Source organism: Symphalangus syndactylus, chromosome 11, assembly GCF_028878055.3.
Source record: "Symphalangus syndactylus isolate Jambi chromosome 11, NHGRI_mSymSyn1-v2.1_pri, whole genome shotgun sequence".
NCBI classification, from domain to species: domain Eukaryota; kingdom Metazoa; phylum Chordata; class Mammalia; order Primates; family Hylobatidae; genus Symphalangus; species Symphalangus syndactylus.
This window is the reverse complement of record NC_072433.2, coordinates 133,278,365-133,305,143: the sequence shown is the minus strand read 5'-3', so window position 1 is coordinate 133,305,143 and position 26,779 is coordinate 133,278,365. Positions and strand designations below refer to the sequence as shown.

Here is a 26,779-nt window from a genome sequence, read left to right as displayed (position 1 = left end):
CCGGGCATGTGTCCAGGTGGTGGCCCGGGTGTGGAGCTGCAGGGAGGCCTGTCATCGCCCCGTTGCACTTTGCCAAGACACCAGGGCCTGGTTTGTGTGCTCCAGGGGCCGCACTCTGCCTCCCCAGGGTTCTGAAGCAGGCGAGGGGTGGGCCGAGTGGGATGTGGCACTTCTGCATTTCAGCAGGAGACAGCATCTCAGGCACCCAGCACCCACATGCACAAGTACACAAGGGAGGGTTCCTTAAAATCCCAGCGCTGGGCAGCAGCGCTGGGTTTGGTGACAGCAGGGCTGGGGGAGCCCCAGCTCACGCCCCCATGTCCCACTGGTGCCTGCCCAGCCCCCAGGCTAACACGTCTGCCTTCTCTCCTGACAGTCTCCACGACCGTCCTGTGTCAGAAGCTCATGCAGGTGGTCCCCCAGGAGACATAGCCGAGTGGCCGCTGGAGGAGCATGCGCAGAGGCCAGTGAAAGCAGCTCACCTCCTCGAACCCACTCTGGTTCCCTGCAACCCACATCTCAGCGGCGCATCCCAGTCCCTCACCGTCCCTCCCAGGTCGGGCAGCGGAGGCTGCTGTGAAAACTCTGGTACGAATCTCGTCCCTCAGCTGAGGGCCAGGGACCCAGGTGTGCCCGTGCTCCTGCCCGGGAGCAGCTTCTGGTCTCGTTGGGCCCTTTTTCCCTGCCCTCCTTTGTTTACTTGTATTTTTTTTTTTTAACTTAAATTTTGACACCACTAAGATCATGATTTTTTAAGGAGCTGGGGAAGGGTGGGAGCCTTCCTTTCTCCTGCACACTATGTGCCCCAAGGGACCAGACCCTGGGTGAACAGAGCTACTGAGACTTGGAACCTCATTGCTACTACAGACTTGCACTGAAAGCCGCACAGCTGCCCAGACACATGTGCTTGTGACATTCGTGAAAACCAGCCCTGCGGGCTTATGTCTCTGCCTTAGGGTGTGCAGAGTGGAAACTCAGCTATAGGGTGGCACTGGGATGGGGGTGGGGGATCCAGGCAAGGTGGGTGATTCCAGAGCTCCTCCCAGGAGGTGCTTGAGGCCCCGTTGGACTCCTGACCATAACCCTAGCCCCGAGACACCATCCTGAGCCAGGGAACAGCCCCAGGGTGGGGCGGGGGGTGCCGGCATCCCCCCTAGCTCACCAGGCCTGGCCTCTGGGCAGTGCGGCCTCTTGCTATTTCTGTGTCCAGTTTTGGAGGCTGAGTTCTGGTTCATGCAGACAAAGCCCCTGCCCTTCAGTCTTCTAGAAACAGAGACAAGAAAGGCGGACACACTGCGGCCAGGCACCCAAGTGGGCGCCCACCCTGGGCTCCACACAGCAGTGTCCCCTGCCCCAGAAGTCGCAGCTACCCTCAGGCTCCAATGCATTGGCCTCTGTACCACCCAACTCCCCGCCCAGCAGCCCCTTCTGGCTGGTGCTGGGTTCCCACTCCCGGCCAAGGCACCTCCCCACTCTGTCACCCTCACTTCCTGTCCTGGTCCTGACGCCCACTGTCTAGGAGACAGAGCCAAGCACTGCTCATCTCTCTGCCTCGTGCATTTGGAGGCCCCAGGCTCTCACCTAGCCCTCACCCTCCTGCAGAGAGGGAACTAGCGCACCCCCCGTTTCTTTTGTTCCCGTGAATTTTTTTCCCTGTGGGAGGCAGCCGAGGCCTGGCCAGTGCGGCCCACTTTCCTGAGCTGTCGCTGCCTCCATGGCAGCAGCCAGGGACCCCCAGAACAAGAAGACCCCACCAGGCCCCTCCTGAGCTCTGGGGGGCTCTGCCTTCTCAGGCCCCGGGCTTCTCTTCTCCCCAGCCATAGGTGGAGCCAGGTGGTCCAGCATCACTCCAGTGCTCAGCTGTGGCTGGAGGAGCTGGCCTGTGGCACAGCCCTGAGTGTCCCAAGCCGGGAGCCACTGGAGCTGGACACGGCTTCACTGACCAGCGGCTGCCCAAGCCGCAAGCTCTAAGCAAGTGCCCAGTGGAGCCTGCCGCCCCTGCCTGGGCACCGGGACCCTGTCACCATCCACTGGGCGCAGAGAAACCCGATAAACAGTTTGGGGACCCAAGACCAGATGTCCGTCTCTCTTGCTTGAGGAATGAAGACCTTTATTCACCCCTGCCCCATTGCTTCCTGCTGCACATGGACAGACTTCACAGCATCTGCCCATAGGACCTGCATCCTTCCTGGGGCCGAATTCCACTCATCCAAGGGACAGCCCACGGTCTGGAGGCCGAGGACGACCAGCAGGCAGGTGGACTGACTGTGTTGGGCAAGACCTCTTCCCTCTGAGCCTGTTCTCTTGGCTGCAAATAAAGACAGTAGCTGGTGGCCCGCCTGCCTGGCACATTGCTGTGCGAATCCAGGAGGCAGTGGACATTGTAGGCGGCCACGGCCCCGGGTCCAGGAGAGGTGCTCCCTGGAGGCACGCACCACTGCTTCCCACTGGGGCCGGCAGGGCCCACGCACGACGTCAGCCTCTTCCCTTCCCGCCTCAGCTAGGGGTCCTCAGGATGCCGTTCTGTTCCAACCTCCTGCTCTGGGAGGTGGATATGCCTCAAGGATACAGGGAGCCAGTGGCCTCTCGATGACACGCGCTTGCCTGTTGGCTGCTGCGGCTGTGGGCGAGCATGGGGGCTGCCAGCATCTGCTGTGGAAAGTAGCTCCTGAGTGAAATGGCTGGGGCCGCTGGGGCCCGTCTTGACACTGCGCAGGGCGCTTCTGGGCATCTGAGCTGGGGCCCGTCTTGACACTGCGCAGGGCGCTTCTGGGCATCTGAGCTGGGGCCTGTCTTGACACTGCGCAGGGCGCTTCTGGGCATCTGAGCTGGGGTGGGAGCTCCTCCGCAGAAGGTCGGTGGGGGGTCTGGTCTGTGATCCTTGGTGCTGTGTGCCCCACCCCAGCCTGGGGACCCCACTTCAGGAGGCCGGGGCCGTGTCCCGCAGTGCTGACTGGGGCCTGCTTCCCCCTGCCCTTCCTGCTGTGCTAGAATTCCACAGGAGACCAGGGCCACCGCAGGGGACTGTCTCAGAACACTTGGCTTTTCCGTCCCTTTTTCTCCACACTCCACTGACAAACGTCCCCAACGGTTTCCACTTATGGGCTTCAGGTGTTTTCAAGCACATCCCACCAAAACAAGAAAGTACATTTTCAGATGTTTTGCTTTCTTGTTTTGTGCTAACGTCACTAATTTAAAGATGCTGTTGGCACCATGTTTATTTATTTCCAGTGGTCGTGCGCAGCCTTGCTGCTCTGCGTGGCGCAGGTGCCATGCCTGCTCCCCGTCTGTGTCCCGGCCACGCAGGGCCATCCACTGTGACGTCGGCCGACCAGGCCAGACACCCTTTGCCGAGTAATGACGTGTGGCTGGGACCTTTTTTATTCTGTGTTAATGGCTAACCTGTTACACTGGGCTGGGTTGGGTAGGGTATTCTGGCTTTTGTGGGGTTTTTATTTTTAAAGAAACACTCAAATCATCTTACCGCTGATGTTCTGTGTTCTTTTCTTCTGCGCCGGGTTCTGTGTGTAGGAACCTTCCTGGCACCCTCTTGGCCACTCCATTCCTTCCCACATTCATTCATTCATTCCTCGACAGCCCACTGAGGCCGCTGGGCGGGGGTGAGCCATGGGCGGGTAGCACACATGTGAGCACACACCCCTCGAGGGTGGGGGGTCTGAGCCAAGATCTTGGATCTGCCTCGGGAGTGGGGGGCAGGCAGCCTGCACAGGGATGTTCAGGTGGAGACCACCAGGAAGGAGGGGGAAGGTTCCAGTCCCAGGGAGCTGCAGGGGTGAAGTTGGGAAGGGTTTGGGGGTCACCTGCTGAGAGGATGCGGGGCTCCAGCTCCTGGGAGGTCAGGAAGGAAGGCTTTCTCCAGCCTGGGATCAGAGCAAGAGAGGAAGCGGCACCGATTCTGTGTTCCCAGGACACTCCCGAGCCTCTCACTTAAGAGGGCAAGTCCGGGGCTCAGAGCATGAGCCCCTCATCCACCTCCCAGCATGGGGTGGGAAGGCAACCATGGGGCTCCGTCCTGGATCCAGTGAAGGCTCCCATCTGCAGGACCCACGCAGTCCCCGCTGAACGGGAGGTGGGGGACAGGCCCTGAGTGGGTCCCACAGTCTGAGTCTTATCCTGGAGCCACTGAGTCCCGCGAGGAACCGGGAGGGCTCCAGAAATACAAAGTCACTGGAGTGAGCAGTCAGCTCCACGGGGTGTTAGCAAAGAGGCCTCCTGGCTGCAGGTCTCCTGAGACTGGGGGTTGGGCGGCTTTTTCCTAGTGGGCTGGGGCCCCCCTCCCCATTGCCCTTTCTTTAGGGAGACCTTGCCCAGTGGTGGACCAGGGCATTCTGGGGTGCAGCTGGGAAACTCTGCGGCAACCGGGGTCACCTGGAGCCCTGGCTCAGGATCTGTGTGCACCCCCTACTCTGACCACCCAGGCAGGAAGGGCCCACCCATCTCCCGTGGGCTCTGGGAGGATTCGGGCGCACTGTAATAATGTCTTCGCTGCTGGGAAGTTGAGGCCCAGGCCTCTCAGTGCTGTTCGAAGGCAAATTAATCCAATAGCTCACCCCCTCACGATTGAGAACTGGCTGCCCTCTAAGGGAGCTGGAATTGGGAAAGCAATTTTTGGAGCGGGGGACCTTGGATGGCCCTGGGGCAGGTGCGTACCCCTTTGGGGACTTGACCATTGCGACCATGGGCTTGTCGAGGGACAGGAAGGAGAGAACTCATGGGCTGCCCCACCCCCTGACACTGGCCATGCGAGGTCACTGGTGAGGCAGGCCCCCACACACCTGCACCAGCATCTGGGGACTCCCTGGAGGCCTGCTGAGTGATATCCCAGGGTGGGGCTGGGAGCCACAGGTGAGCCAGCCCTGCAGGTGCCACCAGTGTGGTGAGTAGCCTCACCCTCGGTGGCCCTCCCAGGTGGCATTTCAGTGGCTGCCAGCCTGCCCGGCCCCCAGCCCAGCTGGCTCCTTTGAGATTCTTGGGGCCAGCGTGGAGCTCAAAGAGCCCTGGGCTCCTGGAAACAGCGAAGGTTAAGAAACCCCCGACCCCTGTATTCTGCTCGTGCAGAGAAACCTCTTCCCATGTGACTTGAGTGAGACTCAGAGATGCCCCCACCCCGGGTCTACGTAGGGCAAGGCCCAGCCCAGGCCCTGAGTCCCCTTGACCTCGCTGATGACCCACAGGGACCTGTCAGAACAAAATGCTTGCTGACCAAACTCAGCTGGGCTGCTCTCCCTCCCCCAGGCCCAGGACCTGGACCCCTCAGCCTGGGCCAGCCTGTGACTTCCCACTCCCTGAGACCAGGCTGGCCCAGGGAACCCACTCTATCTACTGCCCCTCAGGCCCCGCGCCCAACTCCCCACACAGATTCTAGCCTTGTTCACACCCCTATAAAATAAAAACCCAGGCCGGGTGCAGTGGCTCATACCTGTAATCCCAGCACTTTGTGAGGCCAAGGCGGGCAGCTCACCTAAGGTCAGGAGTTCAAGACCAGCCTGACCAACATGGTGAAACCCCTTCTCAACTAAAAATAGAAAAATTAGCCAGGCGTGGTGGCCAGCATCTGTAATCCCGGCTACTTGGGAGACTGAGGCAGGAGAATCGCTTGAACTCAGGACGTGGAGGTTGCAGTTAGCAGAGATCGCACCATTGCGCTCCAGCCTGGGCGACAAGAGCGAAACTCTGTCTCAAAAAAAAAACAAAAACAAAAACAGCCAGGAGTGGTGGCTCACACCTGTAATCCCAGCACTTTGGGAGGCCAAGACGGGCAGATCATGAGGTCAGGAGTTAAAGACCAGCCTGGCCAACATGGTGAAACCCCATCTCTACTAAAAATACAAAAATAAGCCAGGCGTGGTGGTGGGCACCTGTAGTTCCAGCTACTCGGGAGGCTGAGGCAGGAGAATCACTTGAAACCGGAAGGCACAGGTTGCAGTGAGCCGAGATTACACTATTGCACTCCAGCCTGGGCAACAAGAGCGAAACTCCATCTCAAAAAAACAAAAAGCCTTTGCCTAACCCTGGAGCTCCTTGTAGACCCTGTGGTGGGAGCAGAGTTCCCCCATTGCAATAGTCCTCGGTGCTGCAATAACCTTTTTTTTTTGGAGACCGAGTCTCACTCTCACCCAGGCTGGAGTGCAGTGGTGTGATCTCAGCTCACTGCAACCTTTGCCTCCCCCATTCAAGCAATTCTCCTGCCTCAGCCTCTTGAGTAGCTGGGATTACAGGTGTCCACCACCACGCCCAGCTAATTTTTGTATTTTTAGTGGAGATGGGGTTTCACCATGTTGGCCAGGCTGGTCTTGAACTCCTGACCTCAGGTGGTCTGCCTGCCCCGGCCTCCCAAAGTGCTAGGATGACAAGCGTGAGCCACCGCACTCGGCCTGCAGTAACCTTTTCAAGTCAACTCCTTTAAAAACTCTGATTTGTTCTTTATCCCTCAATCCCCTGCTGAACACCAGTCAGAAAAGCTCCTCCTGCCCTGAAGAGAAATGCAGACACCCCACAGAGCTGCAGCCCCACCAGGCCTGGCCCCCACCAATCCCTCTTTTCCAGTCAGGCTGGGCCCCTGGAGTCCGTGAAGCTCTGCCCCGTCCCTTCCCCCTGTCCCGGGGCTTTCCACTGCCTTCCACTCAGCCTGGACCACTCTCCCTCCAGGCCACCCTTCATGGTCAGATGCCTGCCTTGACCCAGCCCGTCTCCCCCAGAGCATGGTCTGCACCCGCAGTGCTGGTGTTAACGTTCTTGTAGTCACCTGTGGGTGCACCCCCATCCCGGGAAGGTTCCTGAAGACGTCCTCATCTGCCCTGACCCCGCCGGGTCCTCCAGCTCCAGGGTCTAGTCGAACAAAAGTCTTGGTCAGTATTTGTGGAAGAGGTGAAAAAAAATGAAGCCACCACCCCATCTCAGCTCGGGGGCCCCAAGTGAGCGGCAGCTGGGCCCTTGAGTGGGGTGCAGGTCTGTGGGAAGGTGGGAGGGGCCCCCTTCTGGGCTGCAGCAGTTACAGGTGCCCAGAGACCGGCCAGGCCACTGCAGGGGCCAATGTCCAGCCCTGTAGATGGAGGTGGACACAGGTAGGGGAATGTCAAAATCAAAGCCCAACCCAGACTTTTTTTTTTTTCTTTGAGACAGGGTCTCACTCTGTCACCCAGGCTGGAGTGCAGTGGTGCAGTCTCAGCTCACTGCAGCCTCGACCTCCCAGGGTCAAGTGATCCTCCTGCCTCAGCCTCCCGAGTAGCTGAGACTACAGGTGTGCACCGCCACACCTGGCTAATTTTTTTTTTAACTTTTTGTAGAGATGGGGTCTTGTTATGTTGCCCAGGCAGGCTGGTCTCAAACTCCTGGGCTTAAGTGATCTCCCTGCCCGGGGGGTTCCCAAAGTGCTGGGACTACAGGTGTGAGCCACAGCACCCGGCCAATCCAGAATTTTTTTTTTTTTGAAACGGAGTCTTGCTTTGCCAAGCAGGCTGGAGTGCAGTGGCGCGATCTTGGCTCACTGCAAGCTCCACCTCCCGGGTTCACACCATTCTCCTGCCTCAGCCTCCCGAGTAGCTGGGACTACAGGCGCCTGCCACCATGCCCGGCTAATTTTTTTTGTATTTTTAGTACAGACGGGGTTTCACCATGTTAGCCAGGATGGTCTCGATCTCTTGACCTCGTGATCCGCCCGCCTCGGCCTCCCAAAGTGCTGGGATTACAGGCGTGAGCCACCGCGCCCGGCCTTTTTTTTTTTTTTTTTTTTTTTTTTAATTGAGATGGAATCTCACTCTGTCACCCAGGCTGGAGTGCAATGGTGTGATCTCAGCTCACTGCAACCTCCGCCACCTGGGCTCAAGTGATTCTCCTGCCTCAGCCTCCAGAGTAGCTGGGATTACGGGCACTTACCACTATGCCTGGCTACTTTTTTTAATTTTTATTTTTAGTAGGATGGGGTTTCACCATGTTGGCCAGGCTGGTCTTGAACTCCTGGCCTCAAGTGACCTGCCCACCTCAGCCTCCCCAAGTGTTGGGATTCCAGCCATGAACCACCGTGCCCGGCCAAAGGTTTTCTTTTATGGGGGATATGAACAAGCCTGGAAAGAATTCAACCTTGTTCTTTGTTCTTGTGTCAGAGGTGGGGTGGGTGGCCTGAGGGACAACAAATCAGCTTCCCCCGGCCAGCACTGTCTCAGGGGGTGGGGAGTCACTGGCTGGCCCAGGCTGAGGGGGTCCAGGTTAAGGGCCTGCGGGAGGGAGAGGAGCTGAACTCGAGTCTGGTCAACAGGCATTTTGTTCTGATGGATCTGTGGGGACAAAAACAGCTCAGAGAATCATTGATGAGGCCAAGAAAGGGGCTGTGTACATCCTGGCCTCATCCAGGGTGGACCCAGCAAACTCTGCCCTCCCTCCAACTGGCACTTCGATGCCTTGAGCACCGTGGGAGATGGCGGGCATAAACGAATGGTGTGTGGCAGCTCCCTCTCCCCCAGAGAGAGGATGAGAGGGGAGCGTTTGTGGGTGCGGGAGCCCCAAACAGATTCGAATGAAGCCGCCTGTCAGGTGCGCCCTCCCCAGGAGAGCAGGGCTTCCTAAAGGAACCAGTGACCAATCCTCTCACCGCCCCCTCACTGCAGAAAGCCCAGGTCTCCCTGTGGCCAGCCCTCTCCTGCTACCTCGCCTTCCTGCAGAGCTCCTTGCTGGCACCCCGTCTCCCCGTGAGGCCCCGCTGGACAGAACTCCGGGGCAGCTCTTATGACCTGCTGGGAACTGCGGGTGGAAGCGTATGGAGACACACATTAAACCCTAACCCCCGGGTGTGGGAAAGGGTGGGAAACAGAAGGAAGGAGGGCATTGGCCTGGAAAGCGGGGGCCTCGGCTCTGTGGTGCCCCGGCCCCTCCCCCAGCCCCGGGGCGGCTGCGTTCTCCAGTTCTCCAGCTGTGATGTAAAAGGGTCTTGGCCCCTGAGAGGATCGGAATGAATATGCTTCTGCCTCTGTGCTGAGCCGATCTGCCTAACCCAGCTCAGGGGGAGAGAAGAGGGAGGGAAGGGGGAAGTGGGGAGGAAAAAGGGGGAGAGGAGAGAGAATTCCCCTGGCGAGGGGATGGGGGCCACGGCCCAAATCAAGCAACAGCTCCAACAACTCTGCCTTCAGGCCTGGAGAGGCTTCCTGTGCAGAGAAGGATGGAGGACAGAGGAAAGCAGAGGGAGGAGGAGAAGGCGGTGGTGGGAAGAGGGGGACGCAGAAGAGGGTGGGCTGCAGGCTGAGACCCCTTCCTGTGACTCCTGCATCCTAGACAATCTCCCTGAGCTCACCACACTGTGTTTGCCGGCTGCGTGCGTGTGAGCTGCACGCCTGGGACAGGAGGAGGCAACCCTGCCCTGGAGTCAGCCAAAACCACCGCAGGGCATGGGCTTCACAGTCTGCGGGAATCGCGGAGGGAGCTGAACAGGGGTCCCAGCCCGGACAGGGTGGGGAGCCAACATCTGGACAGAGCAGGGGCGCAGGAGCCCCAGAGCGAACAGTGGCTCTGCCTGGGAATCCTCTGTTCACTCCCCACCTGGGAAGAGCAGGGGGCCCAGGAGTCCCCAAGGGAGCAGTGGCTCTGCCTGGGTGTCCTCTGGTTACTCCCCACCTGGGCTGGGTCCCCGCCAACTGTCCCAAACACAGGAGGCCTCTCTGGCTTCTAAAGAGCCTGTAAGTCCTTGGTCTTCAGCAGAAGCCCTGGAGAGATGGTGAGATGGTGGGGAGGGGTCCTCAGCCTCGGGGAGGGGTCATGCCTTGAGAGAGCACAGAGGGGAGACGGGATGGAGATGGCGCTTCTGGCACTGCCCGCCTGCCACTGAGACCACAGATGACGAAGGCTCGGTGCCCATGCTGGGTCCCACATACCCTGCCCCTACCCTGGGCAGCCTTGGTGGGAATGCTAATTCACTCGCTCTAAGGAGGAGCATTCTAGGAGCATCTGCTCTGAGGGACGGGGGAGGAGGGGTCACCCTGAAGCTCCTCCAGCCGGATTTCTGGGGGTCCTGGATCCCCGCTGTCCCGTGGTTCTGTGCTCCCCGAGGCTTGGCCTGAAGGAGTCCAGCGTGGGAAAGTGAACTGAGCCTGCAGCAGCCAGAGGAGGAGGCCGGGTGCCACCCTGTCTCAGGGAGGAGAAAACAGGGCTCCAAAACATTCCTTCACCTGCCTGGGGTGATCCAGGGGAGCCGAGAGGTGGGAGTGGATCCGTGTGTACTGGATGCAAAACGGTAGGAAGCACACAGTGGGAGCATCTCAGAAACCTGTGCACCCGGACGGCCCGGGCACCTGGAGGGCCTGGGCACCTGGAGGGCCTGGACACCTGGCCCACCATCCGATGACCGCCCCTCCCTTCCATCCCACCCTCCTTCTGGGCCTGGCCTCAATTCCTTACAGCGTAAGCTGAGTGCAAGACACCTGGCCTCGTCTCCAGCAGAAACACAAACCCTCACCCCGAAGGTGCTGTTACGTTCGTCCAACCTTCTCCCTCCAGCCAGAAACGCCTACATTCCTGTCTCTCGTGCATGTGCAGCCACACCAAACAAGCAGGCCCTGCACTGACCTGTTCACTGCTTGGGGTCCAGTTCCTTCAAGACCCAGCCCTTTGCCTTACAGCCACAGGGTGAGTACGTTCTGCACGTGGGAACTCAATTGCGCCATGAAAGCCAGCCTTGTAAAACACACAGGCACCCCAGGTGGACAGATCCCTCACAAAACTAGTTTCAACCAGCTTCATTCCCGATTAAATCCTCTCTGGGTCAAAGAGGGTGAGGAAAGGTTCCAGAATTTGCCTCTCTCTGATTGACCTCTGCGAAGGCTGGCTGGGGAATGGGTGTGTGGCCCTAGCCTCACCCCCAGCCAATGGAGGGTTCTTACCCGTAAAACGAGACCCCAAAGTCAAGGCCTTGGTGTCTGGCTGTGACCTACCTCTTTGGTCACCGCCCCTCCAAGCTCTCTGAGTGTCTGGGCTAACCCGAGCACACCCCCTCTTCGGTAGGAGGCCCCAGCTAATCCCGCTGCCGTTCCCATGAACGGCAAAGGGAATCCACTTAATCCCCTTGACAATTCCTGACAGCTGGGAGAGAGGCGTGGGCAGGTCCGGGTGAGGACACGGAGGGCTTGGAATCACACTCCCCCGGAGAGGCTGCACGCTCTGGGCTCTTCGCCTCCAGGGAGGTTTCACCACGTTCTCCTGCACAACTCACCGTGCCGATTTCACTCCTTAGTGACCGTGTTTCAAACACTGCCAGGGCGACGCTTCATCTTTAGGCAGCCAGGGGCCAGAAGGAGCCTGGATCCTCCACTGGCCCCCTCCCTCTCCTTCAGCTGCCGTGACACTTTCCCCAGCGTCTACTGCCCTCTTGGGATGGTGTGCCCGTGCCCGAGTCTCAGAATTCACCACGCAGGAACGAGGCCCCCACTCCTGACATCTTCTGTTGACGCTGCTCCTGTTTTATTTCTAAGCTTGGCTCCGTCCCTTGAGTTGAGCCGAGAATTCCACAGAGAAGAAATCGTCAAATAAAAAAAAAAATCCGGATTTAGTAAGGGGAACTTTATTCCAAAAGGATTATTGCAGGGCTTGAGGGGGCGTCTCACAGTAGGGGTACATACCACTCCAACTTACGAGGCCTACAAGGCCTCCAGAGCCAGGGAAAGGGGTTTTCTTTGATGGAGAGAGGGAGCAGGGCTGGAAAGAATCGGTGGGGGAGTGGCGTGAGGGGGCCTGAGGGGGCCTGAGGGGCAGCAGACACAGCAGGTCCCCCCTGGCCAGCCCAGTCTCAGGGGCTAAGGTGGGGTTACAGGCTGATCCGGGGGAACTAGGATGGGGGGGTCTCCCAGTTCAGGGTTTGGGGGAGGCAGAGAAGCTGAACAAGCTTTTTTTGTTGTTTTTTTAAACAAGCATTTTGTTCTGCTGCATCTGTGGGAACAAAACAGCTCAGGGAATCACTGATGAGGCCATGATCTGGCCTTGTCCTAGGCAGACCCGGCATCCGCGAGTCTCATCTCAGTCCTGTGGGAAGGGGGCTGTTTGCAGTGAGTTGTTTCCAGAACACACGGGAGGGCTTCCAGGACTCGCTGAGTTCCACACCGTGCAGATGAAGATGGATTCCTTGCTGAGCTGCACGAGGCACCTCCCCCTTCTAGGGCCCCTGGTGGTCTCTCCCTCTGCCCCTGCTGCAGGACACCCCTCCTCGGGAGGGATGTGGAGATGCTGTGCGTGGCCTTACTCTCCTTTTTTCATTGTCGAGCACCTGCTGGTTACACACCCTTCCTGCCCTGTCCTGAAACCGCCTTTGCAAAATTATGACAGGAAGAGAAATCTGACATGGCTGCCTCCATCTTGCTCCTCACCTCACAGGCAGGCTGGCCGGCTTCCTTCATTCCTGGGCGTGCCCCAAGCTAGCTTTGGGAGAAATTTAGTTTTTGAAAATCCCCTAACCTCCATGCCTTCGGGGAGGTTGATTTGAGTAATAATTCCATCTCCCTTGTGGCACGGCCAGCCTTGTGACAATTTTTTATTATTTATTTCTTTATTTTTTTTGAGACGGATCTCACTCTGTCGCCCAGGCTGGAGGGCAGCGGCGTGATCTCGGCTCACCGCAACCTCCGCCTCCCAGGTTCAAGCGATTCTCCTGCCTCAGCCTCCCGAGTTACTGAGACTACAGGCACCCGCCACCATGCCCGGCTAATTTTTGTATTTTTAGTAGAGATGGGGTTTCACCTTGTTGACCAGGATAGTCTTGATCTCTTGACCTTGTGATCCACCCGCCTGGGCCTCCCAAAGTGCTGAGATTACAGGCATGAGCCACCGCCCTGATTAGATTAGGGGTTTAGGTGGGGGTGGCCAGGTAACAGATGTTTGCTGCTGATCGGTTGGGGTGGAGATGAAATCGCAGGGGGTGGAAGCCTTCCTCCTGCAGCCAAATTGCTTCTGGTGGGGCCACAGGAGCGGGGCTGTAGGTCCAGGTGGAGCCATGGGGTCTGAGTGGAGCTGTGGGTGTCAGACATGCAAAAAACCTGGAAAGATCTCTCAAAAGATACTTCCATCTACAGCAGTGGTGTTATTTGCAGCAGTAAGGGGGGAAGTTGCATATTTGGAACCTCCAGGATAATGGCCGACCATCCTTTGTGTCTGCACCTTAACAGGACTCTGGTGGCCTCTTCCTGGAAGCCTGGGGGCCTCCCATTAGCTTTACAAAAACAGGGTTGGGGCAAGGCCTGTTATCAATCATTTAAACTGTAGCCTAAATGTCTTCCAAGGTTAGCTTGGCCCAATAGCCCAGGAATAAGTAAGGGAAAGGCAGGATGGGGGCTGCTTAGTTTAGCTTAGTGTTCTAGTTGTCTCACTGACAGGACTTCCGCAAAGGCCGTTTCAGGTGCAGGAGCCTGAGTCCCTGGGATGGGGCAGGAAACACATTTCCAGGCGACATCATTCTGTTCCTTTTGAATTTTGAACCATGTGAATGATTCACCCACTCACCAAAACAGTAGTTTTTAAATACAGTTTTGAGGGTTGTCAGGCTGTCTAGGAAGCTGGGGCTGTCTCCAGCTTTGATCTGGTGGAGGCTCTGTGGACACACTTAGGTGGAAATTCGCCACGCTGTGCAGAGCTGCGGGAAGCCTGCTGTGGAGTGTGTGCTGGACTCTGCTGTCTGGCCTGGGTATTGCTCTTGCTGTGCCTTCTCCACATGACCTGCAGACCTCAGGACCCCTCCCAGGGGACGTCTGCTGACGCTTCCTCTCCAGCTGGAGGCATCTGACTTTGACCCTGGACCCCTGGCTCCTCACAAGCTATGAGGGAGGCATGGGGATCCCCAGTGTGTGGGTGGAGGAGGGACAAGGGTCTCTCCTGCTGCCCCAGGGATGCTAGAGGCTGCTCCTGGTCTCCACGGGTCCTGGGTTGGCAGGAAACAGGGGAGGTACTGCCAGCCGCCCTGGAGTGTTGTCCCTGGCTGCTCAGCCTCTAAGGGCTGGAACCTCCAGTAGGAACCCCAAGAACAATTTAGGTACCAGATGCCTTTGAGACACCAACAAGCCTAAGTTTATTCGCTCCTTGAAAGCCAGATTCATTGGTTCTGTGCCTCTTCCTCCATGGGCTGTGTGCTGGCCTCTTTAGGGGCCACCTGGGAGGAGGGATCTCTTGTGACCTTCCTGGAGCTTCCACTGGGACTCCTGGGGGCACCTCACCCACAGGCCCCACCTTGGTGTCCTCGGTCGCCCTGGGTGCCCCCTCCCCCCCGCTGTCTTGCTGAGTGACAAGCTGTCCTGGACTCTCAGACCGCGGAACCTGCTCCTGGAGGTTTTGACTCCCGGGATTTAACCAGCCTGCGAGTGGGGCGGAGACGGGGGCCCGGGGGCCACAGCTTCAGGCTATGACGAGTCAGAGTCACAAAGTGGAGTCCCCCCACCAATGTCCGAGGGCGTGGGCCTTGGTTTACAGATGGAAACGCTGAGGCTGGGGCGTGAGGAGGTTGGGGTGACCAGATTCCAGCCAGGGATGAGATAACAGCAGAACGACAGGACTCCGGTTAGGGTTTTGCCTTTTTGTATCAAAGAGAATGATCTCATTGTTTCAATTAATTACTTATTTTTGAATAGGCAGTATATGCAAATAGTACAAAATTCAAAAGGTTCAAAGAATTCTTAGTGACAAGCAGGCTTTCTGCCCAGGCCCTGTCACCAGCTGCCTCCCCAGCGTACCCCTCGCCAGGCTCCTGGGGTCTTTTCAGAGGAATTCCTCCTGCCAGGGGACAGTGGTGAAATGAATAGATTGGGCTTAAGTCACTGGGCTGGGACAAGCTACATTCTAGGGTACAGACAAAGAGCCAGAAAATGCCATCACTCAACCAGGGTCAGCAAACCCGACGGAACCCTGGTAGATGCTCCAGGAAGTAACTGTCAGGCTGGCCAGGATGTTGGGGACTGGGCAGGATTTGTGAGATCCTGAGAAACACAGCAGGCATGTGGCATTCGGGTTTCAGAAAGGAGGCTGATGAGGTTATGACCCGCCATGGGAGAGGCACCCAGGCTGGCCCCTCAGCCAGAAGCTGCCGTCCTCCAGAGCAGCTCATGCACGGGTCGCTGTCCACTTATGGGAGACATCGAGGGATGGGCCCATGTTTCTGTCCTGAGCCTGCTGGTTCCCCATCTCCATCCTTGGCTTGGGTGAATCCATAGATGGCAGCAGGTGCCAGTGACGCCCGCCCACTGCTTTCCAGACAGAGCCGCAGCTCCCCAGCCATTCCTGGGCCGTTGTCTCTCTTCTCTGGCCGGCTTTCCCTGGCTGTGCTGAGCGGCACTCCCCTTCTGTCTGCACTCAAACCCACACAGCCTTCTCTTGGTTGCCAGAACATTCCATGCCCGGGACACTCCTTGGGGCCTTGGCATGCGCTGTCCCCTCACTGAACTCTCTTTCTTTGCCCCCTGCCCTGGCTCCCCCTCCTCCTCTTTCTGACTAAGGTCCGGTTGGCAGATCCCTCTCTGTCCAGGCACTTGGAGTGTGGTGCTTCTCCACTCCCTGGGGCCTACGGGAGCATCGAGAATCACCTGTTGGCTTTTCTTTTCCTTATTCACTTATAAGAACATCTTGGTCGCTGGGGGTTCCTGGAGACTTTGAGATAGAAGACGGAGAATAGGGAATGAGCTCTCCTGTTCATCCTCCCGGGATCTGAGAGGACTGCTTTTTTTATGCTGAATCCTGGCCCGCCACTCTCCAGCTGTGACAGCTGAGCGCTTGGCCCCATGGCACTAAGCCTTGGTTTTCTCGCCTGTGAAGTGGGAGTGGCAGTGGTGGTGTAGGCTGGTGAGGGTTAGGGGAGGCGGCCTCTGCATCACCTTCCTCCTGGCCCCTTCTCCCCCAGGCACATCTGTTACCAGAAAGGGGTCCTGATCCAGACCCCAATAAAGGTTCTTGAATCTCACCCAAGAAATAATTCAGGGCAAGTCTGTAAAGTGAAAAGAAAGCAAGTTTGTTAGGAACGTAAACGAATAAATCGGGCCAGGCACAGTGGCTCTCGCCTATAATCCCAGCACTTTGGGAGGCCCAGGCGGGTGGATCACCTGAGGTCAGGAGTTTGAGACGCTCCTGGCCAACATGATGAAACCCCATCTCTACTAAAAATACAAAAATTAACCAGGTGTGGTGGCAGGTACCTATAGTCCCAGCTGCTGGGGAGGCTGAGGTAGGAGAATCACTTGAACCCGTGTTAGATAGAAATGCTAAATGCTTGTTCCCTGGTGCCATAAAGAAATAGCACTTGAACATAAATTTAATTCTCTCAGCAAAGCAATTTTTACTGTCTGCAGAAAGGGTACACTCGCCAGCAGTCTTGCCCGGAGAGTACAGTGAACAAAGGACACGCAGACATATTTATCCTTTACACTTTTGAGTCATCCTTACTGCTGTGTCCTGCATCCATTGGCTGGAGCCAGACCTCACAGTCTAAACTGATACCCAACCCAGGAGGCAGAGGTTGCAGCGAGCCTAGATGGTGCCATTGCACTCCAGCCTGGGCAACATAAGCAAAACTCTGCCTCGCAAAAAAAAAAAAGGAAAGGAAAGGAATAAAAGAATGGCTACTCCGTAGACAGAGCAGCCCCAAGGGCTACTGGTTGCCCATTTTTTTTTTTTTTTTTGAGACAGAGTGTTGCGCTGTCGCCCAGACTGGAGTATAGTGTTGTGATCTTGGCTCACTGCAAGCTCCGCCTCCCAGGTTCACGCCATTCTCCTGCCTCAGCCTCCTGAGTAGCTGGGACTACAGGTGCCCACCACCATGCCCGGCTAACTTTTTGTATTTTTAGTAGAGACAGGGTTTCACCGTGTTAGCCAGGATGGAGGTTGCCCATTTTTATGGTTATTTATTGATGATATGCTAAACAAGGGGTGGATTATTCATGCCTCCCCTGTTTAGACCATACACGGTAACTTCCTGACGTTGCCAAGGCATTTGTAAACTGTCATGGCGCTGGTGGGACTGTGGCAGTGAGGACGACCAGAGGTCACTCTCATCACCATCTTGGTTTTGGTGGGTTTTGGCCGGTTTCTTTATTGCAAACTGTCTTATCCGCAAGGTCTTTATGACCTGTGTCTTGTGCCGACCTTCTATCTCATTCTATGACTTAGAATGTCTTAACCACCTGGGGATGCAGCCCAGCAGGTCTCAGCCTCATTTTACCCAGCCTCTATTCAAGATGGAGTTACTCTGGTTCACATGCCTCTGACACAGCCATCAGCACCCCAGGAGCCACCGCGCCTTCCGGATCCCAGGTGCTTCCGGGGAGCTCAAGCCCACAGCCGCTGCGGGGCTGGAGCTGCTCTGTGGTTGAACTTACACCCCTTCCCGGGGCTTGCTTCAGGAGCAGCTGTGCCTCTGAGGTCCACGGGGAAGCCTGCTGGCTGCATCTGCAGAAGGCTTCCTCTTAGTGCCACAGGTTCCCGAAAGAGGCAGTTTCCTTTCTCTGGACGTTGCCGAAGGCCCCTGAGGCCTGAAGCTGCCAGTGCTCCGGCCCATCCTGAGAGAGGCCCACTATGCCGGAGCCGCAAGGGTAGAAGGGGGAAGCAGACGCCACCGGAAGTTCATGCTCCCTCTGGACGTCCAGTTGCAGAAACCAACAGATGTCCTCGCAGGTTCCGCAGTTTGAGTTGGGTTTCCTGTTTCAGGGGCAAGTCCTGTATGACCCCAACACTTTGCCTGCGCTTTGAGCAGGAAGCTGGGTACCTAGTATACCTCCAACAATGGTGGGCTGCAATGAATGTTTTATTTATTTATGTGTTTACTTGAGACAGAGTCTTGCTGTCGTCAAGGCTGGAGTGCAGTGGTGCAATTTCAGCTCCCTGCAGTCCTTGACTTCTGGGTTCCAGCGATTCTCATCCCTCAGCCTCCCTAGTAGCTGGGATTACAGGCGCATGCCACCACGCCCTACTAATTGTTATATTTTTGGTAGAGATGGGGTTTCACCATGTTGGCGAGGCTGATCTCGAACTCCTGACCTCAGGTGATCTGCCTGCCTCGGCCTCCCAAAGTGCTGGGATTACAGTCATGAGCCACTGCGCCCAGCCAATGAATGTTATTATTGTGGCTGTCACAGCTCCTGTCCCTTCCAGGAGCTACTCAGGGTGGGAGTTGCTGGCCGCCTGGCTTGGTCCAGGTCTGGAGTGGGCGTTGAGGGGTGTGGCCCAGATGGTTTGAGCCCTGAGCCTTGCTGTCCTCAGGTGGCTGCTGGCGGCTGTCCGCTGAGCCCACAGCTTGCCTTTGGCGAGAGGGGGCCCACAGCTGTTCCTCCCTTCTGTTGGCCAGCAGCTATGTGGCCGTGGGGCAGTGTGAGTGCCCTCTGGCTGCGGTCACATCCGCCACAAATGGACAAACGGGGTGGTTTAGAGAACAGGAATGCACTGTCCCAGTTCTGGAGGCAGATGTATGAGGTCAAGGTGACAGCAAGGCTGTGCTCCCTCTGAGGGCTCTTGGGGAAGGTCCTTGCGCTCCCCTGGCAGGTGGCTGCACCACTCCGGTCTCAGCCTTGGCCTTCACACAGCCTCTCCCCTGCACGTGTGTATCTCCCTCTCCCTCCCCTTAAAAGGGCCTAGTCGTAGAATTTAGGGCCCACCTACCACACTAAGATGAGCATGACTTCATCCTAGCTCATTCCATCTGCAAAGACCCCGCTTCCAAACACGGCCACATTCTGGAGTTCCGGGTGGGTGTGCATTTTGGAGGACGGCATCTTCTGCGTGGCACGTGATGGAAAAGGGTTCTAACTGAGGGACTTCTGTGTGGGGCCTCGCTCTGATTCTCAATCTTAGTGCTGGGTACACAGCAATGGCCCCTTTGTGAAATTCATCGAACAGTGGACACTTAGGGCATATACATCACACTTAAAAAGTCTGCATTAAAATAGAGGGTTAGGCTGGGCATGGTGGTTCATGCCTGTAATCCCAGCACTTTGGGAGGCTGAGGTGGGTGGATCACCTGAGGTCAGGAGTTCAAGACCAGCCTGGCTAATGTGGCAAAACCCTGTCTCTACTGAAAATACAAAAATTAGCCAGGTGCAGTGGCACATGCCTGTAATCCCAGTTACTCAGGAGACTGAGGCAGAAGAATTGCTTGAACTCAGGAGGCAGATATTGCAGTGAGCCAAGATCGCACCATTGCACTGCAGCCTGGGAGACAAGAGCAAGACTCTGTCTAAAAAAAAAAAATTAAAAAAAAAAGACTGGGCGTGGTGGCACATGCCTGTAATCCCAGCTACTAGGGAAGCTGAGGCAGGAGAATCACTTGAACCTGGGAGGCAGAGGTTGCGGGGAGCCGAGATCGCGCCATTGCACCCCGGCCTGGGCAACAAGAGGGAAACTCCGTATCAAAAAAAGGCGGAGAGGGGCAGGCAGTGAGATGTCCACAGGCATGTATCCTTTTCTGTTCTTTTTTTTTTTTTTTTTTTTTTTTTTTTTTTTTGAGACAGAGTCTCGCTGTCTCCCAGGCTGGAGTGCAGTGGCGCGATCTCAGCTCACTGCAAGCTCCGCCTCCTGGGTTCACACCATTCTCCTGCCTCAGCCTCCCTACTAGCTGGGACTACAGGCACCCGCCACCACGCCTGGCTGATTTTTTGTATTTTTAGTAGAGACGGGGTTTCACCGTGTTAGCCAGGCTGGTCTCAATCTCCTGACCTCGTGATCCGCCCGCCTCGGCCTCCCAAAGTGTTGGGATTACAGGTGTGAGCCACTGCGCTCAGCTGCCTTTTCTGTTCTTTCTGCTGAGACGGGCAGCCCTGCAACTCCTTCTGCTGCCATGTGAATGCTAACGGCCAACCGGACCACCCTGGCCGCCCCCCATGCCTCCGACTCTCCTGCTCTCCCTGGGTGGGCAGAGGCAGAGTCAGCCAACGACAGCTGCAGAGAAGGTTGGGAAGCACCGGAATGCACGGCTGGGGCAGGAGGAGGCTGCAGGAACCTGTCCCAGGAGTCAGGGTTTACTGACTGGATCTGAAGACCCCATAGAGGGAAGAGAACCAACAGGAGCTGGATTTTGGGGCGGAATTAACAGGAATTAGCGATGTGTTGGATGTAGGTGCTGAGGAAAAGGGAGTGATTGGGGGTGCCCTGGGTTTCCGGCTAGGGCCCCTGGCTGGGTGACCATGCGCACTAAGACGCAGAAGGCTGGGAGGAGGACAGACTCGGGGCGCAGGTGATCCGCCCGCCTCGACCTCCCAAAGTGCTGGGATTACAGGCGTGAGCCACCACGCCCGGCCTAGGTCTTTTTTTTGAGACAGGATCTTGCTCTGTCACTCATGCTGCAGGGCAGTGGTGCGATCATGGCTCACTGCAGACTGCAGCCTCCACCTCCTGGACTCAAGCGATCCTCCCACCTCAGCCTCCCGAGTACCTGGGACTACAGGTGAACCACCATGTCTGGCTAATTTTCTCAATTTCTTTTTTTTTGGAGAGAGAGTCTAGCTCTATCGCCCAGTCTGCAGTGCAGTGGTGTGATCTCGGCTCACTGCAACCTCTGCCTCCCAGGTTCAAGCAATTCTCCTGCCTCAGCCTCCCAAGTAGCTGGGATTACAGGGGTACAACACCACGCCTAGCTAATTACTGTATTTTTAGTAGAGACAGGGTTTTCACCATGTTGGCCAGGCTGGTCTCAAACTCCTGACCTTAAGTGATCCACCGCCTCGGCCTCCCAAAGTGCTGGGATTACAGGCATGAGCCACCACACCCGGTCTAAGGGGAATATCTTTGGAGGAGAAGAAAGTAGTGTCAAGAAAACCCAAAGACTGTCCTGGGAGCAGCTGCTGCAGGACCTGCAAGGCTTTCCCTGTGGGTCCATGAAAAGGTTCGTGTTCACCAACCAAGGATGGGCGACGATGGAAGGAGGCCTTGGGGATGCCGCTGGGAGCCACAGAGCAGGGTCAAAGTTTAGTGCAGGTCATGGGTTTGGGTGAGACGCCTGTAAGACCCTTTGCAACTTTGGATTCCAGCTCGCCAGGAGAAAGAGAGATAGGGCAGGCTGATAGTCAAGGTCTCAGGTTCTAGAAACCTCTCTGGCCATGACTTCCACACTGAGATGGCTCAGGTCCAGATGTCACAAGGGACACAATACTCCTGTCTTGGCAGTAGCCAGGCAACCGCCCCAGGTTACAGATCCCACAACAAAAGTGCAACCAGAATGCTTGGCAAACAGCAGCTCTGTTCAGTGCCTCGGGCCCCAGCAGACTGGGCTGGGGGTGGCTTCCTGCGGCAACTGCTTCCTCCCGGGCCCATCTGTTTATTTTCCCCATGTTTTCCCAACTCACTCATCACCTGCTCTCTGCTGCCTCTTGCTTTGAAGGTTCCAATCACACAGAGGCAGCTTGTCAATCAGTCTCCCAGCCCGAGCGGAGCTGCCCAGCCGGGCCTGTGTGGAGGGTTCAGAGAACAGCTCCTTAGGAGGGTGCCTGGCATTTGATCACTCCCCAGGTGAGGCTGGGGACACTGAGCGGTGCTGTGAGTGCGATGGTTTGAATTCAAGCTATTGCAAAATATTTCAATGTTCCCTATGAGAAGATGTAAAGACAATGTAATGTATGATGTGACAGAACATTCGTTATCAGGGTGCACTTATAAATAACTCTCTAGGGCCGGGCGCGGTGGCTCACGCGCGTAATCCCAGCACTTTGGGAGGCCGAGGCGGGCAGATCACGAGGTCAGGAGATCGAGACCATCCTGGCTAACGCGGTGAAACCCTGTCTCTACTAAAAATACAAAAAATTAGCCGGGCGTGGTGGCGGGCGCCTGTAGTCCCAGCTACTCGGGAGGCTGAGGCAGGAGAACGGTGTGAACCCGGGAGGCGGAGATTGCAGTGAGCCGACATCCTGCCACTGCACTCCAGCCTGGGCGACAGAGCGAGACTCCGTCTCAAAAAATAATAATAATAATAGCCATTCTGACTGGTGTGAGATGGTATCTCATTGTGGTTTTGATTTGCATTTCTTTAACAGTGATATTGAGCTCATGTGTTTGTGGCCTGCATGTATGTCTTCTTTGGGAAAGTGTCTGTTCATGTCCTTTCCCCACTTTTAAATGGGGTTGTTTTTTCTTCTATATTTGTTTAAGTTCCTTATAGATGCTGCATTTTAGACCTTTGTCAGATGCATAATTTGCACATATTTTCTCCCATTCTGTAGGTTGTCTGTTTACTCTGTTGATAGTTTCTTTGGCTGTGCAGAAACCTCCTACAGAGCTGTTCTCTGAGCCCTGCACACGTGCCCGCCTGGGCTGCTCCGCTCGGGGCTGAGAATCCATCGGGGTGAGAGACTGATTGACAAGCTGCCTCTGTGTGATTGGAACCTTCAAAGCAAGAGGCAGCAGAGAGCAGGTGATGAGTGAGTTGGGAAAACATGGGGAAAATGAACGGATGGGCCCGGGAGGAAGCACTTCCCGCAGGATCTAAATTTAATTAGATCCCATTTGTCAATTTTTGCTTTTGTTGCAATTGCTTTTGGTGTCGTCTTCATGAAATCTTTGCCCGTTCCTGGGTCCGGGATGGTATTACCTAGGTTGTCTTCCAGGGTTTTAATAGTTTTGAGTTTTACGTTAAGGTCTCAATCTCTCTTTTTTTTTTTTTTTTGAGACGGAGTCTCACTCTGTTGCCCAGGCTGGAGTGCAGTGGTGCGATCTCTGCTCACTACAACCTCCGCCTCTCGGGCTTAAGCATTCTCCTGCCTCAGTCTCCTGAGTAGCTGAGACTACAGGTGTGCTACCACGCCTGGCTAATTTTTGCAATTTTAGTAGAGACGAGGGTTTCACCATGTTAGCCAGACTGGTCTCGAACTCCTGACTTCAGGTGATCTGCCCGCCTCGGCCTCCCAAAGTGCTGGGATTACAAGCGTGAGCCACTGTGCCTGGCCTTCCCTGGCTTGTTTTCTAATTGGTACCCAGCACTGGAGCCGCCCCAGCTCGTGACAGGTTTTAGATGAAAGGATCTGACTTCCTCCTGCAGCAGACGAGGCTCTGCTGCCACCCAAGGTCCAGGTGGGGCCGCAGTGGGGTGCAGGGGCCCGCCCGATCACACCCATCCCTCTGTGCTGCTCCGTCCCAGCCCCAGGTGCTCATCACCTCAGCAGAATCACTTCCCCATTTGGCAGCTTTGCATCAAAGGACTCAGAGAATTGGGGAATTTGGAGCTTTGCTGTGGCTGGGCGAAGCCGAGGGTGCTGGCTGAGAGAAGAAGGTGGGTCTCCAGGGCCTGGGGACAGTCCTGCAGGCAACGACACTTCGGCCAGAGTCACCAGCACCCGAGGGCTGCTTCAAAGACCCCTCATGGGAGGAGACCATTTTCTCTTTTCTGGCTCTTCTAAGGGAGGGGTGTGTGGGGCAGAGCCGCCCCCTCCCACTCACGGCTGTTGGGCTCCCTCTGCCCGTCTCTGCGCCTGGGACCTGAGCCCTACAGCCTGCTTCAGGGGCTCTCTTGTCCAGGGACTTCCAGTGGGGCCAAGGATGGGAGGCCCATTGCAGAAAGAACAGAGCGCTGGCCGGGCACAGTGGCTCACACCTGTAATCCCAGCACACTGGGAGGCCGAGGCTGGTGGATCATGAGGTCAGGAGTTCGCGACCAGCCTGGCCAACATAGTGAAACCGGGTCTCTACTAAAAATACAAAAATTAGCTGGGTGTGGTGCCCCGTGCCTATAGTCCCGGTTACTTGGGAAGCTGAGGCAGCAGAATCACTTGAACCCGGGAGGCGGAGGTTGTGGTGAGCTGAGATCGTGCCACTGCACTCCAACCTGGGCAACAGAGCGAGACTCTATCTCAAAAAAAAAAAGAGTGCTCAGTGTGCACGCTGCTGCCCCTGCCCGTGGTTTGGGAGTGGCGGTGCTTCTCTACACCTGTGTGGGTGAGTGGCACCCTAGAATATGCTCAAGTCCTAACCCTGGTATCTGTGAATGTGACTCTATTTGGAAACAGGGTCTTTGTGGATGTGATTATCTAAGATGAGTCATACAGAGGGGCCAGCCCTGAACCCAATGCCAGGTGTCCTTATAAGAAAGGGGAAATTTGGACACAGACACAGAGGAGAGGCTGTGTGAGGGGGAAGGCAGGGCTTGGAGCAATGCAGCCAGGCGCCAAGGGACTCTGGGGGCCACCAGGAGCCGGAAGAGGAAGGAAGCAGCCTCCACTGGAGCCTCTGGAGGGAGCAGGCCCTGCTGACACCTGGATTTTGGACTTCAGTTCTCCAGGGTTGCAGGACCCTCAGTGTCTGTTGTTAGAGCCACCTGGTTTGTGGAAGCTAATGACAGCAGCTCTGGGACGCGAATGCCACAGCTGTGAACAGGTTCTAGGAGAACTGCCACCCCGGAAGTGGAAATGATGCCCCAGGTGTTGGTGGCGCCTCTGCACCTCCCTGCTCCCCGAAGGAATTTGCGCTCAGATCTCCTGCGGGGACCCCGCTGACGAGGTTGCCTGCAGCGTGCAGAGGCCCAGCAGCGTGGTGACCAATTCCAGGATGGACAGAGACGGAGAGTGGAGATGCTACAGAGGCCACAGGCGTCCGGAAAGCATGGACAAGCCTGAGCCACAGGCACTGGCTTTTTGGGTCCTGGCCTCAGGGCTCTGTGACTCTGGCGCAAGCTCCGATGGACTCAGTGGTACAGAAAAGAACAATGGTGATGTTTCTCATAGAGTCTCTTGTGCTCTGGGCCACAGCAGTGCCGTGATGAGGGAGCTGGGCGCTGAACTGCGGTCAGAAGTGGCAAAACACCACCTGCCCCATGGGGATGTGAAAGAGGTGGGAAGAAGCTGTGGGCAAACCCTGCTGGTGGTCTCAAACTACAGGGTTCCTCTGCATTGGCCATGCCTGTGACAGCGGACCCTCCCTGCCTAAGGCTGTGCAGCCAGGAGCTCAGGTGGGACTGCTTTAGTTCCCTAGGGCCACTGCAACAAATGACCACAAACTGTTGGCTTGAACATTTATCCTCTCATAGTCCTGGAGGACAGGAGTTCCAACTCCAGGCCGGGTGCGGTGGCTCACACCTGTAATCCCAGCACTTTGGGAGGCCGAGGCGGGTGGATCACTTGAGGCCAGGAGTTCCAGGCCTGCCTGGGCAGCATGATAAAACCCAGTCTCTGCTAAAAATACAAAAATTAGTCGGGTGTGGTGGTGCGTACCTGTAGTCCCAGGTACTCAGGAGGTTGAGGCAGGAGAATTGCTTGAACCCCGGAGGTGGAGGTTGCAGTGAGCTGAGACCACGCCACTGCACTCCAGCCTAGGCAACAGAGCGAGACTCTCTCAAAAAAACAGAGCAAGACTCCATCTCAAAAAAAAAAAAAAAAAAGTTCAAAGTCAAGGCGTGGGCGAGCCCACACTCCCAGAGAAGGCGCCAGAGGGGGACATTTCCTGCCCCAGGCTCCAGGTGTTCCCTGGCTGTGGCCACATCACTCAATCCCTGCCCCTGCCTTCTCATGGCTCCTGCCTTCTTTTTTTTTTTTTTTTTTTTTTTTTTTTGAGATGGAGTCTCGCTCTGTCTCCCAGGCTGGAGGGCAGTGGCGCCATCTCGGCTCACTGCAAGATCCACTTCCCGGGCTCACGCCATTCTCCTGCCTCAGCCTCCCGAGTAGCTGGGACTACAGGCACCCGCCACAATGCCCGGCTAATTTTTTTTGGTATTTTTTAGTAGAGACGGGGTTTCACCGTGTTAGCCAGGATCGTCTTGATGTCCTGACCTTGTGATCTGCCCACCTTGGCCTCCCAAAGTGCTGGGATTACAGGCATGAGCCACCGCACCTGGCCGGCTCCTGCCTTCTTGTGGCCCCTGTCCTGTGTGTCTGTCTCCCATGTCCTCACCTCTGCTGTGTCTCTGTGTCTTTTCTTCCTACAAGGACACCAGCCATTGGATTTGGGGCACACCCTGTTCCAGTCTGACCCCATCTTAACTACATCCGCAAAGACCCTATTTCCAAGTAAGGCCACGCGCAACCACAGCAGGGGCTGCGACTTAGCCTCTGTGGCAGCCCCCAGTGCCTCTGATGTAGTTGTCCCTGTGGCTCTGCAGGAAAACATGAGTTTAGTCTTCACTGTGCAAAGCTCTGCTTCAATTCAGCCTGCGATACGGGACAGGCTCCTCAACTTCGTTGAGCCTCAGCCTCCTCCTCATTTCCCTGAGGATAACTTTTCCAGGGGGACCAACACTTCTGCTGTTGGGAGGATAGTGACTCCCTCCACGCAGATGAGGCCACTCAACGTCACATCATCCCGCTGATCCCGGGCAGTTTTGGGGGCAGCCTGCGCGTCTCTCTACAGAGCAGAGAACTTCAGTGCATTTCTCTAATGGCTACAGACTCGCTCTGCCTGTTGTTTGTTTCTTTTTTTTTTTTTTTTTTTGAGACACAGTCTCGCTCTGTCACGCAGGCTGGAGTGCAGTGGCGCCATCTCGGCTCACTGCAAGCTCTGCCTCCCGTGTTCACGCCATTCTCCTGCCTCAGCCTCCCGAGTAGCTGGGACTACAGGTGCCCACCACACGCCTGGCTAAATTTTTTTGTATTTTTAGTAGAGATGGGGTTTCACCGTGTTAGCCAGGATGGTCTCGATTTCTTGACCTCGTGATCCGCCCACCTCGGCCTCCCAAAGTGCTGGGATTACAGGTGTGTGCCATCACGCCCAGCTAATTTTTTCATTTTTAGTGAAGACGGGGTTTCTCCACGTTGGTCGGGCTGGTCTCGAACTCGTGACCTTGTGATCCGCCCACCTCAGCCTCCCAAAGTGCTGGGATTACAGGCGTGAGCCACCACGCTAAGCCCTGCCT

General features: G+C 56.4%; 1 protein-coding gene and 1 long non-coding RNA gene across 3 annotated transcripts in view; one reads left to right on the top strand and one right to left on the bottom strand.

Moving 5' to 3' along the window:
• The window catches only part of SLC7A5 (solute carrier family 7 member 5), a 41,134-nt gene extending 37,651 nt beyond the window's left edge, over positions 1-3,483 (top strand). The window contains exon 10 of the mRNA XM_055232716.2: positions 377-3,483. Coding sequence (XP_055088691.1) covers positions 377-432 — 56 coding nt within the window. The 3' untranslated portion in view covers positions 433-3,483. The remainder of the gene's footprint in view (positions 1-376) is intronic.
• A 66-nt stretch (positions 3,484-3,549) lies between these two features.
• Positions 3,550-11,418, bottom strand: LOC134731864 (uncharacterized). 2 transcript variants are annotated; one of them, XR_010114530.1, is made up of 4 exons: positions 11,216-11,418; positions 6,767-6,849; positions 3,822-3,881; positions 3,550-3,610 (listed from the first exon to the last, which is right to left on the bottom strand). It is a non-coding gene; the product is annotated as an uncharacterized lncRNA (long non-coding RNA). The 2 variants fall into 2 exon arrangements; XR_010114529.1 differs by lacking the exon at positions 3,550-3,610 and having other exon boundaries at positions 3,674-3,881.
• Positions 11,419-26,779: the final 15,361 nt, after the last annotated feature.